Below are 16,156 nucleotides of genomic sequence, written 5' to 3' on the forward strand. Positions count from 1 at the left end.
TTTTACGTTTCAATATCATTATTTCTCAAGTTGCGTCACACCATATGTTTATCGGTCTTCTCAGCGAGAAATTCCCCCGCTACTTCTTTTTATTAATCCAGTTCATTCATTGTTTGGTGCTAACACAAACATGAGTATATGCCATGCCTTTTTTTAAATGTGATTCTTACCGTTCCCTTTCCATTCTGGTGAACTTGCCAGTATATAGCATCAACAAGTTCATACATCAAATCTTCATGACATTAACCGGGCAGCGCGCGCGGGCGAGCTTCTCAGTGCGCACTTTCTGCTACTCACCGAACATCGCAGCCCCAACGCAGTAGCAGAAATTTTCCTCGCGGAAGTGGTTGCTAAACACCCGAGTTGTAGCCGATGGCTGCTTGCCGGTTCCAAGTTTCGCAATCCAAGCTACACGCAGCTTCTTGGCTGGCGGTACGTGTGTACGCGTCCGGCACTGCGGTACCGAGCAATACCCTACCATGTCAGACGCCTTAAAAAGCAGCCACTACGTATTCTAGTGCTTTCTAGTGTTGTCAAGCAGACAACCCAAGCGGGAAAACATCCCCACTTAATCAGAACCGTAGCGCAGGTGGGACTAAACTTTCGTTTTCAGCTCGCTTCGGCGCTTCCGAAGCAGACGACGCGGCCGCCGTGTCTCCGTGATCCCCCATATCACGTCACGCCGACGGTGGCGCCAGCTTTTCCAGTGGTAGAGCTCGCCCCCAATACCGACTACGGCATTGCGCGATCTCTCAAACGCGAACATTCCGGCTCGAATCGACAAACGTACCGCCGAGCTGTGCCTCTCTGAACACAGTGCATGAGGCTAAATATTGCTCCTACGCACGACGACGGTGCCATCTGTGCACTAGACACGCGCGTGATCAAGTAATGACTTATTCCCTCTACGCAACGATACCAAAGTAAATCGCGTGGGCCCTGTGGTTGCAAAAATGTAAGCGGTACTTAGTACTAGAGCACTGCACGGGCCGATTTTTGCGGCCCGGGCCCGGCCCGGGCCCGTTTTTACATTGGGTGGCCCGCCCGAGCCCGATCAAAACTTTTACGGCGAGACCCGGGCCCGGCCCGGGCCCGGAAATAATCTACGGTACCCGCCCGGCCCGGCCCGCCACCCCTTTACCTTAAGCCCGAGCCCGGCCCGAGCCCGGCTCGAAACCGGCCCGAACCCGGCCCGAGACCGAAAAATACATGTTTTTCAGAGTTGAGAAGCCCGAGAATAACTTGCAGAAAGCCCGAGCCCGGCCCGGGCCCGCGCCAAAAAACCCGAGCCCGGCCCGGGCCCGGGTCACAAAGCACACGCCGTGCCCGAGCCCGGCCCGAGCCCGATGAAAAAACTGCTCTACCCGGCCCGGCCCGGCCCACAGGCCGGGCCGGGCCCGGGCTTTCGGGTAAGCCCGAGCCCGTGCAGTGCTCTACTTAGTACCGCTTAGCGGTACATGTTCTTATAAACGGTTTTAGCAAGCGACACCAACCCCCCCCCCCCCCTTTTTTTTTTTGACCGCTTTTAAAGACGTTTCGCGTCAAAAGTGAAGAACCTCGTTGACCGTTCCGAGAACCACGCGAGGGCTCCCAACGTTCCGAGCAGCGAGCTCCTGGAACGGCGGCGGCGGCGTCACCGTGAGAAGGAGGGAGTCGGCTGATGACGATGGAGGTGCTTCCTGTTGGCGCGTGCCCCTCGCGCAAACAGCATTCCGCGATTGCTACGCGTCGCGCTACTCCGCGCTCTCTCGCCTTTCGTTTCCGAGAGGCTCTATTCTCTGTGACAGATAGTCGGCGGCACTGGGACGGTGTTTGTTCGTGATGTAGCTAGGTTCTTCGCAGCCCAGACCCGTGAGCGACGTGTCTTGGCAGGCAGGTGGCCCTTAGGGTGCCATGGCTGCCCAAGGCGCCCCGGCATGCTTGCCTGATAACCGCGTAGGGAACCCTACCTGTGCCAGCCTTATCTCTCTCGTCTCACTTCACCTCCTCTTATCCCCTACATAGCCATCGAACACGCCTGTGTGTAACTCTGGAACCCAGTTTGGGACCGCAGGCCCGTGTGGCGTGGGTTGCCCTGCCTTATTGCGCCCTTGCGTGCCTGAGACGAACGCTCACGAATGCGAGTAAAGCGTTGTTGTTGGTAAACGTGATACGATTTCCGATGGACAATCAGTTAAGTTTCACGTCATAGAGACACAAAGGCCAGTGAGCCAGCGGGACAATGGAGGTAGCTTAGCAAGAAAGTTGCTGAAATTAGTGAGTAATTAGTCATTTTATGTGCAACCTTGCTGCTTTGGAGTCTCGGAGACATTTCAATAACATTGTGGTAACGTAAATGAGCAGCAAATTGCCTTGATAAGATTTACACAAGGAAATTGGGTTAATTTCAGTGCCTCGCTATCAATTGCATGGCAAAATGGTGCCGGAACTTCGTCTTCAATTAGAAATCTGCGGACCCATTTTTTCTTTTCAGGTTGTTCTGACTTACCAAATCTCATTTTCGCTAGGCTTCGCCTGTTTTCCCGCATTATCTGAATTCAAGGAGTCACGCCACAACCATCACCAGTGGGTATCTTCACCATGACCGGTTGTGTATAAAGCGATGATCCGGGCAAAGCATCGGCTTAAATGTTTACTCCCTCTCTCTCAAGGAAAAAAAAAATATCATGTTGCTATAGCAGGATCATAATTAATTACAGCTTAAACTATTATCCCTCTTTAGTGTCCCTCCAGGAGGTCAAAGTGTATCCGGAGCCTCCCCACCCACGCTACCTTCACAGCGAGACAGTGACATTGGGAACGTAATACCCTTGAATTACTGCCTGTCACGCTGGTCATTCAACTTTCTACACTAACTTGTGTAACCGTTCTCCGACACATTCATGTGGCAGGCTCGCTGGCGAGCCGGATCTCCATGGATGTCTTGTCTCTATGGATGTCTTGTACTGGCTTGGTTCCAAATAATTATGATGCCTATTACTACAAGTGTTCTGTGCGCTCGCATCTCGGGAATTGTGAGCAGCACGAATGAACCGAGTTTACACACCTTTGTGCCTACCCTCGCTCAGGTCAGCTAGGCTGACTTAGTGAGTCTAATTCCAGACGTCAGGCTTAAAGCTCGCGAATGACCAACTCACCTCTGGCGTCATGTTTTGAACAATGTCAAGTTGACCCATGTGGAGTTTGGAACCAGAAAGAAGGCACGTATGCAGCCAATCTGTGAGCCAATCACTGATGAAAAGATGGCGAAATCTACAATGGGGCGATATTTGGGTAGCGTCGAGAGTAGTGCCCTCTCTCTGTTAGGTCTACCGGTAAGCCGTAGCCAAGTCGACATGAGAAATTTTCAGTCACTAGACAGAAAACATTTCATGACGACCCTGGAAATAGACAGGATACAATCTCTTACGTCTTCTTCCCTTCGTCCATTCCAGCCTTGTGATCGATTATACTAAACTGCCCCGTCCCAGCTTCATTTTTATGACACAGCTTTCTTCGAGCTCTCCTTAATAAATTCACTCGAAAAAGCAGAGTGGATCCCATTAGACAACCGCTAAGCTGATATGAAGAAAATTTTTCTGCCTTTACTGGAATGGCAATAAATGGTTAGCTGTTGAGTATTCGTAATCAACCTTAGTGCGGGCAGGACGATAGAGAAAGAAGACAGGATAAGCACCTTGTCCTATCTGCTCCTTGTGTTGTCCTGTTTGCTCTGAGGTACTTATGTTATAGCTGCCTTTCATAAAAAAGTCATAATTTTTAAGGCTGATGTTCTAGTAATTCCATTGTAGGCTTAGAAAGCTTTACCTAAGATAAAGAAAACTAAAAAAGCCTTCCACAGATACAGGCAGCAAGGTAACTTTTGACACCTTCCATACAAAAACGGATGTGGTCGTTCTGCCGAATACTATACAGCTAAGCGGGAATAATCAACGCCAAATATTTCGGTTTGAAACCACTTGTTGCATCAGTTAGAAATATTATTTTATTCCCCTAAAAGAAATGTTTTGTAGTTAAAACATTCTATTCACAAAATGCCGCTATAGGGCACAGTCATTTGGACACGTGGAATTTAGGTATCCCATTTGAGTACTCCTGCAGTTCACAGAATTTCGATACAAGTTTTTCTTACGAAGTAATGATTTTTAAGCTTTATGCTTCATTTATTTTACTTCTTAGATTTTATAGGAAGGCTATTCGTAGAAAAATTCAGTAGCGAAGTTTTCAACGATTACACAGTAGAAGCTGCCCTTTTTATTACGTGCAACTTACGTCATCGAAATTCTTTCAGCGGATTGAAACGAGAATTTTGCCACGTCGCATGTATTTGAAGACATTAAAATCAGTCTTTTTTTTAACTAAAGCTTTCTTGTGAACTGCGGCCGAATGAGGTAGGCCGAGTTTGTCATTAAAAAGGCTCTTGATTGAGTGCAATTTCGAAGAAAGGGTGTAGCCAACGTAAGGCAGTTGATACTACCGTGAGCTGGCGCTATAGCCAGCTCAATCGCACGTTTGAATCGGTAGGTGTTATATGGACACCGTCAAATTCCGCCATATTGTCAAACTCGCCATCTTGACAGCTCCGATTGGCTCACTGGGCGGCTAGGCGCCCTCTGATTGGCTAAACCCAACATGGCGAAATTTGAGAACATTGAGGAATGTGAGCATCCAGACTCACACCTAGGACCAACCCGTAATTGAATAAGTCATTGTGTTAGTTCTTCTTCCATCTCAAGGCTCGTACCTGCCATGGGGCATTGGCCAACACCAGGGGAAATGTTAAGCAAATTAATAACATAAATAATACTTCACTTAAAAAAATGTCCGCGAGCATAAATTTGCTCAGCGGATATTCAGGAAACACAGGAGTCGTGAGTCAAGCCCGCAATTCAAATTTTTATTCACAGCGGTAACACGTTTTCTTTTCTCTCTCTCTCACTCAATAAGATTCTTTTCTTTTTTGTCATTTTTTTCACCACGACACGTCTTTTTTTTTTTTTCGCGTGGCACATTTTTTTCTTAAACAGTAACAATATATGGCAAAAAAGATGTCGTGGCTTCAGAGTTATTTTTTTCTGTGCATTCCACAGCTCGAGAAATCGGAGAGAAACAAAATGGGAGACGGTACAGAATCAACACCCGTTCGGTTGAAGCAAATGAAAGCGTTCCACAGTGAATGATGAAAAAAAAAAAAAAAAGAATAACAATGAAAACGCCATGGCGAAGAGAAGGTCTTTTCGAATCACGAAAGAAAAGGAGATCGGGGAAAAAATGATTATGACCGTGTGTGGCTTAAAAGTGAGTGTATGTGTGCACGTGTTGTTGTGTGGCTGTGACTGCGTCTGACGTATATTTATATATGTATAATATATATTACACTTTATAACATCGCGCTCCCTTAAATATATTTATAATATATTCTCATCCATTTTTTTACTCCCGTCTTATTCGTCCTGTAGCACATTTCTGTATATATATAATATATTTATATAATGTATATATAATATAAATCTATTCTCTTCACGCACCTCTGTTATCAGTTGCTTTGTCGCTGCCTGCCGTGAGTTGCTCGTTAAAAAAAAGAAATCCTCTTCGTCGCGCAGTCGCCCGGAGGAACCGGTCCATAACGGAGATATCGGTTGCTTTCAGTCTTGTAGCATTTAGCTTGCGGTTTGTGATTGGGTCTCAAATCGCTTCTCTGAACTGATTTTGATTTTCGACCTCTGCCGTTAAAAGATGTTCACACCTTAGCAAGAATTGAAACTATTTTAGCGCTTCTGTCACGATTTCTTGGGCGAGGCAATTGGACAGTGAAAGGCTGTGAACGAACTTGATGATTCAAAACTGAACTACATTGGAGAACAAAAGAAAGAGGCCGTACCACTTAATGAGCTTTTCACGATTTAACACAGGTGGCGGCAAACATGCAGCGCGCACGGGACAATGTACTTCTTCTCACCCCTACTTAGGAATGGCACCGTCGGTTGTTTGAGTTGGGGCGAGGGAGGAGGCGTGGTCTGGGACCGCCACTTGTAGCGATTGGTTGAGCGACGCGGGAGTGAGCGCGTGATTAGCCAGTGAGCAAACGAGAACAAAACACTACCCGGATGTGAGCATTAGGGTGACTTCCGCGACAATTCCGTGCAGTTTGTGTGTTTCGTATCAGCAACGGCAGCAGTTCCTGTTTTTTTTTTTTTTTCGAACTTGTCACGGATAGGCGTTGTCATGCGAAGGCAGGGGCCTGGCAAGAATTTGTTCGAAGCTGTGGGGCCCGGACCGCCTAAGCATAAGCACCCGCTTGAAGGCTGAAACGAGATGCGGCCGTACCACCGATTTTCGCAGCGATATTAAGACTTCTGCCGAATTGAACCTTAATTCTCGACAGCCCGTTCCCTGCATATTGTGAGGAACGCTTGGAGCATGAGCACTTAGCGACGTCCATTGACGAGGTGCGGGAACCTCACTGACCGCAAATACCGCGTCAGGATCGAAATTCCGGAATTGTAATAACCTCGCTGTCTTCTTTTTTTTTTTTTTTCAAACTGCATTTTTGTGGCTGAAGAGACCTGGCGTCCTTTGCAAACTCCTTTCTTTTTTTTTTACGTTTTAGCAGCAAGCATTGAATATCCCGTCTGGCATTGCGGAACCTCCTGTATGACAAGCGCATGGCACAGCACCCTGTATATCTCTTTCGCGCATCGACACTCCGCTCGCCGACCATCGACTTAGTATAAGCTCTGCTGAAAGCACAGCCAGCATTCCAAGTGACACACTCTTTAGACAGTTGGCTGATGAAGCTGAGCGAGTGTTTGACGGCACCGTCTGCACTATCACCACTTTACGTCTACTCCCACTGACCGGAAAGCACTGAACAGTCTTGCCAGAACTGACTCCGGCGAAGGTATCCTTTCATCTTAACGCGACACCTGAAGTTCTGAAACGTTTTAGATAGGAACCAAGCCCAGCTGCCCCTTCCACTTCCGTGATGTCACGATGTGCATGTTACCGGAAGCGCACTAGACTAATCCTTCAAGCATGCGAGGGCGTGAGAATAAAACGGTGACATGCAGGTCACCTTAGCTGTCCGGCTGAATGAGAGCAAATGTGTTGGGAGGCAATGGATACAGCTGATTGGCGAAGTGACGCGAGCAGCAGTGCGCATATCAACAATCGTCCACACACTATTGAACGCAGTTGAGATCAGTGTGTAACCCGACGCAAGACACTGCCGCACGAGGCGCCATCTGCGCATCCACCGCGGGCGTCTACCGTCGGCGCTGGTTGCGTTTCACTTGAAAGGACCGTAGATAACGTTAAAAGCGCTCTGCTGGAGTCGAGATTTCCAATCGCATCAACTTGATAAGTCGCTGCGTCCCTTTACTCAAGCTGTCTTCATTCTGCCCCTCGCATCTTTTCAGAATCTCACTGGAGTCACCCTAACACAAAGGCACTTTCTCGAAACACCTATGCCGGCCCCGTTCTTTTTACGCTTCTCTCTCCACTTGGGGGTCAAATCCAGGCATTCCTCACTTATAGTTCCAAGTCACTGTATACCTGCGGACCTTTAGCGATCTGATATCGCATTAGTTTTTTTTTTTTTTTTAAGTAATGAAGGAAGACGAAAGACCACAAGAAATAGCGTCCAATGTTCGCTAGCGAGACAAAAGCTTCGGTAAGTAAAAAATGGCTGAAACCTCCTGAACGGCCGCTTAATAAACGTCTGCACTGTCAAAATACACAACCCCTACCACCCGACGGGCATTGCCCTGATCTAAGCCTAACGAGAGCGAGTTGTCGATGCGTGTCGATGAATGACTGCCGAACCAGAGGGTCATTTCACCATGTTCGAAATTCTGCCCCAATCAGGATCAAGCTCCTTCTCAGTGGTTTTTCGCTTTTGGCTTTACGTCTTGTCATTCAGCCGTATCAAGGGATTTAGTCTCTGGCACAGCCATGCCGACTGATGTAAGCGGTGGTTAACATCTGTGGCGGGAGCTCTGTTCATGTGCATACTTGTACTTATCAGATCATTCCTTCGAAGTGACACTTCCGCAGATACATTCGAAGTAGACGAGGCCTTGCAAGCATAGCGCTACGAGTAGTATAGAATAGGATAACTAGCCACCTGGTGCTGAGAACCGAGCATAAGGGGGGAGACGGGCGCTCTGTTTAATCGAGCCGCGTTCTTATCTCTTTTTTTTTTACATGACCAAATCCTTCCGCACTGACTCAATTGAGAAAGAAAATAGGCCCAGTCTCTTCATCACGTGACTCACGCGATCAACCGTGTGTATTGCCCTCGACGCGGTATCTCAACCAATAACTGAAGTGCCCCGCCCCCTTTATTGCGATAACTGCTTGAACACGGGTGGCAATGACAAAAAAGAGCGCACCGCAACATTATTGCTTTCGCAAGAAGCGTCCCTTCTTTCCTAGGCGATCGGGTACGAGTCAGAGGCTCCCTCTATAGCGCCTTGATTGAAGCTTTGATTTCTCGTCATGTGGATACAGCAAACCTGCGTCAGGCGGAGCTGCTCGAGAAAGTACGTGTAGGTTTCACAGCATGAATGTATCTGTCTGTGTTGAGTGTGTGTTCGCGTTCATGCAGGTTGAGCGTAGCGAAGCGCTACGATGGAAACGCGGTTAAGTTGACGGCTGCTGTCGGGCGCGGATAATTTCTCTACCTTCCTTCCCTGGCGAGCAACTGAGATCTACAGCTGGCGTTGTTTAAAAGTGCGACTTGTGCCACCAACGACGCGAGAACGGGTTCAGTTTCGCATAGCTCGTCGACGAAGCCCGGGCTCCGCGATGGCGACGAAAAATGGCGGCGCTGCAGTCGCGTCTTGGGGAGAAGGAGCGCGTCGATTGGCTGAGACTCGGGGTGACCTCCGAAATCGGCGCCATCGAGCTTCGTTAGATCGCGGCACCTTCCGTTATCCCGGTCCCCACATATCGGACGGCCGCGAAAACGGAGTCCCTTCAAGCAGTGCTGGTTTGCTGTGTTGATGTCAGGAGAATTGATTAAAAAACAAATTAGCAAAGGGAACGCTGGCGAGTGCAAAGACGTTACGACTTTTGTCGATGATGTGGCTTCATGCCACGTTAGCGAACGGAAAGCTAAAACGCGACGCGGGGGCGTACGCTGTCCGGCCAGCTATCAGGAAACTTTTTCTCCGTATGTGAAGTCGTGCAATGTTTTTTTCCTTGGAAATTTACCGTTGTTGGCACTGCGTGGACTTGAATACCATCACTCCGTACGGAGTCAGACCATCTCTTAAATACCTTAAGCAAACAAAACAAGCTGTGTGAGCAATATCTTTGCGCTGACTGCCTGTCTCAGGTATGCTGACATCGCAGCGTGGACTAACATGCGGAAACACTCCTCTATGAAAGGAGCCACGAAATAAACTACTGGAATGGCGCGCTACTTGTTACAACGCGGAAAAAAAAAACAATTTGGAAGAAACCGAGAACATCTGCCCTGGTTTCATAAAGAATGTGATAATTGCCTTCCTAATTGTAACTCGTAAATAAAAAAAGATATTAGCATTGCACAGCGGCGTGATTATCATGCACTTGAAACTGACCGGACAGGTCGACATAAGCTATGCACAGACTATGGCGTAAGCGCAGAACAAGCCTTTCGTAAAATTTGTACGCGTTTTTTTTTTTAGGTTTACGTAGGTCAGTGACAACAAAAATGTGTCAATGATTCCTTCACGGAGACTATGACAGACATCCTTTCGATTGCACCATGCAAATGAACATTGGAAAGTCGCAGTGAATTAATTTTGTGTACGCGGTTCAGTTTAAGGGCTCGTGTTGTTGGCAGCCGCAATTTTTGCCTGCCGCTAATGAACAGCGAGGACTATCGTGTCTGTAACATAACTGCAATGTCAAATCCTTAGTATAACGCAATTTTCCCAATGAAGCAAATTAAATTTTGGTAGGTACAAATAAAAGAAAATCACATACGCATTTCTGCGTGGTCTGCACAAAAAAAAAGAACAATAATAATGAGCGTGAACATTGTCGAGGTGAAGCTTCAGTTCGTCTCCAAAGGATTTTGTATACAATGGGTGTTTAGTTTGAGCTGTCTCGTGGGGTGATAACAGAAAAAAAATATATATATAGATATAAAACAGGCTGGCCAGCTTTCACAGTGCACGACTGCCAAATCCCGAAAGGCGACCCTTCAACTTTCGTTCCTAACAACTCGTTTAGCGAGCAGCAAGCTGAAAGGACTTGACACCCCATTTCTGGAGTCAAATATAACATTTCCGGATCAAGTGCCAAAAGAAGTTCCCCCCGATTCGTTTGTTAAGCTAATGTGGCTATGCACCAAAGGATGGCTAGAAACACCTTAGGGTTTCTTTTTGTTGCTTGCTATTGGCTGCGTGGACAGTGTTGCTCTTTTTAACCCCATTATCTAGTAGCTGTACTTTAAAAGTGAACTTAAACAAAATATTTTCGAAAAAAAAAACTACAGCGCTCAATATTGGCGCCGAAAAAAAAAATGCGAGGAGGCGCTTCGAGAGTTGGCAGTTTGTTTTTTCTACAGTGCTGATCCAGCCCTTACACAAGTATATGCACAGTATGGAACCTCGCGTACGCGGCACATTCACATATGTACTCTATGTATATACAAGGCGATTTCGTGCGGCTGTGTTGTGGAAAACAACAAATTATTCGAGAAAAAAAAAACCAATAACACAACTTAACACGCGCACATATTTACACCAGTTATCAATACTTCGCCGAAGAGAGTAAACATACAATGGTGATGGCAATAATAATAATCATAATACTCTTCTCTATCGGCAAAAGCACAACAAGGATACTAAAAGAAGGTGCGGCAAGAATGGGCATAAAAAATAAAAAGATGATATAATATGTACAACACCACCAAATGTTGCCGTGTGGTCGCTGCTGTTGGCATCGAACGTGAGAACGTACAGTGCTTTTTTTTTTCATTCTTGCTTTAAAAGTTGCGTGGTCCGAGAGAGTTGATGCGTCCTATCACAGTTTAACGGGGTTTGTTTCTTTTTTTATCACAAACGAAAAAAAAAGTTCCCAAGTCGAGTTTCGGCAGATGCCACTTTTCCGTGGTCTCGAAGCGACGCATTACCGCTGCAGTAAGAGTGGGAAAAAAAGGGTGTACAAAAACGTGCACATTTTACACCCCTGCTGTTCCGTCTCGTCTAGTCGTATTACTCCAGCTTTCGAACGAATTAAATGTTAATTTCGCTTTTTGAACCTTGAACAGGTCGAAGCACGCAAAGAATTTTGAGTGCTTCTTTTTGGGAATGTTTTGCACCTCTACGGGGTGTGCACCCTTTAAGGAGTAAAATACGACGAAGACGAACTGAGGTGCAACATAGTAACAAAGGCACGTTTTCTTCCCAGTGGAGTGCACGCGGCTGTGCGGTCAACCGTCAACGATAGCTGCCTTACTCGACTATCCTACCCTCCCCACACAACATTTTTTTTGTATTTTTTTTCATTCCCCTGGCAGAGTTTGCGCGGAAGCTCGGACGACGCAACTCGCACATAAGCTGAACGCGCACCAACGGCTACATACAAGGCTTCGCAGAACACGTAAGCAAGCTTTGGGAGACGATACATGGCGCTGGCTTCTGTCTGGTAAGTCACATGCGCTGTTATTATTATGTAAGGCCGCGGAAAACACGCAGTTCGCACCAAAAAATCTTGGGACGCCGTCCATGGGAAGGCGCGCGAGGAGTCAAGAAGGTGTCATTTGTGCCACCAGTCTCGGAAGACACACTGCGCGTCTTCCAGGGACTACCCGTAGAACGCGATCTGTGCCCAAGATTGTCGCCGACGTCACCGGGAGACCACACATCCCATAAAAAATTAAGCGTACCCCACTAATTACGGAATCGAAGCTAATTACGGAAATTCGCGACGACGCCAATCATAAGGTGACGCTCAACGCAGCATCTTTGTATCAGTAGGCTCAGGTCGTGCGGAGTAGACCTGCAGTTATCATCCAGCTTACAAGCTGCGATACACCTACTTCGATGCGACGATTGCGCATCCGCTGTAAGTGGTTCGCAGGAGTGAATCGAAGCAAACTGAAGCTAACTGCTAAGAGCCCATGAGCATAGCGCTTAGAATCAAAGCTGCTTATGCCTAGTTTCCAAACCTATTTGTCAATACGTCAGCAGCGCGTCCTGATAGTACGCGATAAGCCCAGTGTAGCCACGGTTCTAGAAACGATTTTTGGTCTCGGTACGCTTTATCTACGGGCCTGGGTGTAGGTACTCCCGAGAAACACGAGATAACCCCGCGGCAAAAGATTTAAAACAGAAAGCGAGAAAGACGGTTTCGAAACCAGCACCACATTTCGCCATTTAAGAGGAAATGACGCGCGCATGCGTAGCAGCGTCGACGACGCCGACGGATGCGAGTGAAAACATTGCGGCAGCCGAGGCGTGAGCTCGCCGCGCGAAATTGGAAAGCCCAACCGCGGAGACGACGCCGAGAGATTTTCGCGAACGACGAGTGCCTCTGAGACTCGCGAAGAAGAAAAAAAAAACGGGGCGAACGACGCGGAGGAAGGCGAGGAGAAAGAGGTCTGGAAGGATGTCTCTGCCGAGCGTGGCGCCATCTCTCCGCTGCGGCGGTCGTTGCTCTCTCGCAACCCACCGCTACCGCTACCGAAAGGAGAGTACGCCGACGCGAGGGCCCGGTTTTTCGGGCTGCGTAAAAAACAGGATAGGCACTCGGCCCGATTTGAACAGAGGCGGCGGGCAAGTCTGCTCCGCGGCCAGTAGTCGGCGCCACTGCCTCCTCGCCTCTTTGCTTTTCTGCTCCATTTGTTTCTACAATACAGTTAAAATCGTCCTAGACAATTTAGCACGGCTGTTGCGGCTTGTCATGTCTTCATTTCTCGTAGCGGACTTTTGTCAGCTCATATAAGGCTTCCCACCTCCGCGCAGAGTACTACATACGCAGAGGGGTTGAAACGTAGCTAACCAGCATTATTGGCGAGCTTAGTACGAACAAACGGGCGCAGTTGTAGATAACGTGCGGGAGTGACGCCACAACATGGAGCATCCGAAATGGCCAATTAGCTGTTGTATTGGAAGCTCAGAATGGTGGACCGCCAGTGGGTTAATGAGACTAGGTAGAGTACAGCTGAGATGTAAGACCATTATTGTACACCGAAGGCATGACTTGCCCACCACCGGCGCTGTCGCAGAACTCCCATTTGTAATGCCTCAGAGACACTCGTCGCCCGTGGCGCGATCGCTTCACGCGAGAGTATGGTTGACGATGATTAGGCTGGGCCGCGCAGTACTCGAGAGGTGGCAGGTCAGGGGCCATGAGGCCCAGATGAGACATGTGAATCTTTTCCAACCAGCCCTGCCCCTCGAACTAATGAATTACATTCGAACGCACTTATATCACCAGCTTAGTAAGCCTGTCCACCCACTCTCGGCTTGAGCAGGAGGACCTTTTCACGCGAACGCAAGGAGCGAGGAACTCCTTGCAAGCGAGACACAGCAGCAGCGCACCGCCCGCAAACACACACAATGAGCTGTCGCGACTCTTTGGCAACGTAAATGTCGGCACTCTTTAGATGATGATTCGGCGCGATACAGTCCACTTACTTCCTCCCAACGCTTCTTTCTCAACTGTCCTATGTACACAAAGCAAGCGCTGTCCTCCGCCACGCCGGCAGAGAGAGGGCTGGGACCAAGAGGCTACAGAAGACGAGAAAGGCCTCTCCAGAAACGACGACACACAGACGATCGCGCCCCGCCTCAGGACATGACGGTGGCCACGTGGTCCTCGGAGCCCATGAGTCCCTTGTAGCCGAAGCTGATTTGCTGGCCCGAAGAGGCGACCAGCTGGCATGTGGCGGCCGACGGGGACGCGGCCGTGGTGGTGACTACGCAGTCGGCCGCCTGCTGCTGCGACGCGGCCAGCGAACGCATGAGGTCCTCGGCACTGACCGGCGCCAGCTTGACGTGCGGCGGCGATAGCGGCGAGAGCAGGTCGAAGTCGTACAGGGACAGGTCGATGTCGCCGAAGATCTCGTCGCTGCTGCTGCTCGCACCACTGCTGTTGCTGTTGCTGGCCAGCGAGGACGAGGAAGAGGAAGGGCTCGTCTGCAGCACCGAGGAAGATGCCGACGAGGAAGTGACCACCATGGCGGCCGCGGGCGAGTTGTGCGCCGGCAGCAGGGTGTAGAGGGGCGCCGAGCCATTGCTGCCGCCGCTGCCGCACCCAGGGTCGGTGATGCCGCACGCCGACGCCGAGGACACCGGCTCGGCCACCGTAGGCGCTGGCGGCGTGACGGGCGCGCCGCTGCCGAAGTTGAGTACCGAGCTCCAGTTGAGACTCGGCAACCTGTCCTCGTCAGTCCACAGGGGCGTGGGAGGAGGTCCGGAAACCGGCGGTTCGGCGGGAGATCGCACAAAGGGCGTCAGGCGGCCGCTGTCCCCGGGAGGAGGGCACGACCGGTCGTAGTCGTCCCCGTAGCCGCCATTGTGGAAGGGCGTCGCGGGGCCGTACGGCTGGTGCTGCGGCAGGTGGTGGTGACCGGCTCCGAGCCCGCCGTTGGTGGTGGCGCCGTGCAAATGGTGGTGGTGGTGGTGAGGCGAGTGATGGTGGTGATGAGGGTGGTGGGGGTGATGGGGTGACGTGGCAGCAGCCGTGGGGAGCGTCGCCGGCTCGGGACCTCTGGGCGGCCTCATTTCCCGCTCGAGCGCCCGCAACGTGTTGCACACAAGTACCGAGCGCAGAAGGCTGGGGTCGGGTGCCTGCCGGAAACGGGCCAGCTTGCAGATGCTCATGTTAAATACCACGTGCTGGCGGCGCGAATACAAGGAGCGGGCGTCCTCGCCCGACGAGCATCCACCTGTGGTTGAGCTGGCCGATGAGCAGGAACTGGAGGAGCTAGAGTCCTCCTCTTCGTCGTCCTCCTCTTCGTCGAGACCACCACCGTCGGAGAAGTCGTCCAGCGAGTGCGCCTTGCGCTTGATTCCGCGGGGCTGCGCCTCCGAGAACATGGCGCTCACATGGAAAGGCGGGGCTACGGGAGCTGCTGCACTCTGCAAAGATCGGGGAAGAAAAAAAAAAGGAAAACTCGGTTAGCATCACCTGTACCATCATCAAGAAAGCAGGTATCTATCTGACAAGCGCAATAAACGCAGTCCTAACCTCGGTCAACGCGAAAAGCGATTTTACGAAATAAATGTACAGGCCACAGGAGGGTCTCCCGTTTCCGGAAAGTGCCAGTTCCTGTGCTTTGGAGCTACGGTCTGCAATTTTCGTGGCAGCAAGGCGGAAAGGAAAACAGAACTTGAGAAAATTATTTGGAAGCAAACAGCAAAACAAAACCAGAAGACACAAGACAGTGCGTTGTGCTGTTTTATAGCGCTGTTTGTTTCCAAATCATCTACGAACTAGCTCACCTAGTCGCCTTGTGAACATACCACTGACAGCCGCACCAACGCGCAAGCACTAACACGCTTCGGCAAATATAGCGGCGGTCTTTAAACCTGTCCGACATAATACATGTTGTGCATTGCGGGGAGACTCCAATACATACAACAACGCTAACCACGGGCTTAATGCGTGTTCCCGCTGTTTCGTGATTTGCATTCGTACCGTGGCACAAAATAACTTGGGTTCTTTGTTATTTCACATGCGGAGACTCGTTAGTACTGAAGACAACAGAGAGTATATTTTTACGGATGAACTTCAGTCGCGTCACGAGACAATCCACCGGTACAAGAATCAAAGTGGAGAGAACTGTGTGAAGCAAGTTCATGCCTTATCACAACTTCATGAATCAGTCGCCGCTGCTCTGTGGAGTACTGCCAAAGCTGCACTAAATGAACGTTGTGAAGTTCTCTGTCAGCGTCCACAGTCCAATAGTTGTTCGTTTATATCTTGACACAATACCTGATCTGATGCCCCGGATGTGCCCCTTGCACATGTTATTTTTGCCCTTTACAGGCTCGAATCTCCTCACATGAAGCACCAAGGAGCAGCAACTAAGCAATAGTTCCAGCTGTGATGGACAGCCGGTTCACACATGGAGGCCTCTGCTATTTTGCCATTACAGTTAAATTCCTTCTATACAGAAGCGATTTATACAGTTAGTAAAGTGTTGCCACCA

The 16,156-nt window shown here is 49.5% G+C and overlaps 1 protein-coding gene across 1 annotated transcript in view; it reads right to left on the reverse strand.

Moving 5' to 3' along the window:
- Positions 1-4,876: 4,876 nt before the first annotated feature.
- Positions 4,877-16,156, reverse strand: part of LOC119457862 (TSC22 domain family protein 1-like) — a 32,530-nt gene continuing 21,250 nt past the window's right edge. The window contains exon 2 of the mRNA XM_037719617.2: positions 4,877-15,083. Within this exon, the coding sequence (XP_037575545.1) occupies positions 13,791-15,083 (1,293 nt within the window). The 3' untranslated portion in view covers positions 4,877-13,790. The remainder of the gene's footprint in view (positions 15,084-16,156) is intronic.

The sequence above is a fragment of the Dermacentor silvarum genome, chromosome 7 (genome assembly GCF_013339745.2).
Source record: "Dermacentor silvarum isolate Dsil-2018 chromosome 7, BIME_Dsil_1.4, whole genome shotgun sequence".
Taxonomy (NCBI): domain Eukaryota; kingdom Metazoa; phylum Arthropoda; class Arachnida; order Ixodida; family Ixodidae; genus Dermacentor; species Dermacentor silvarum.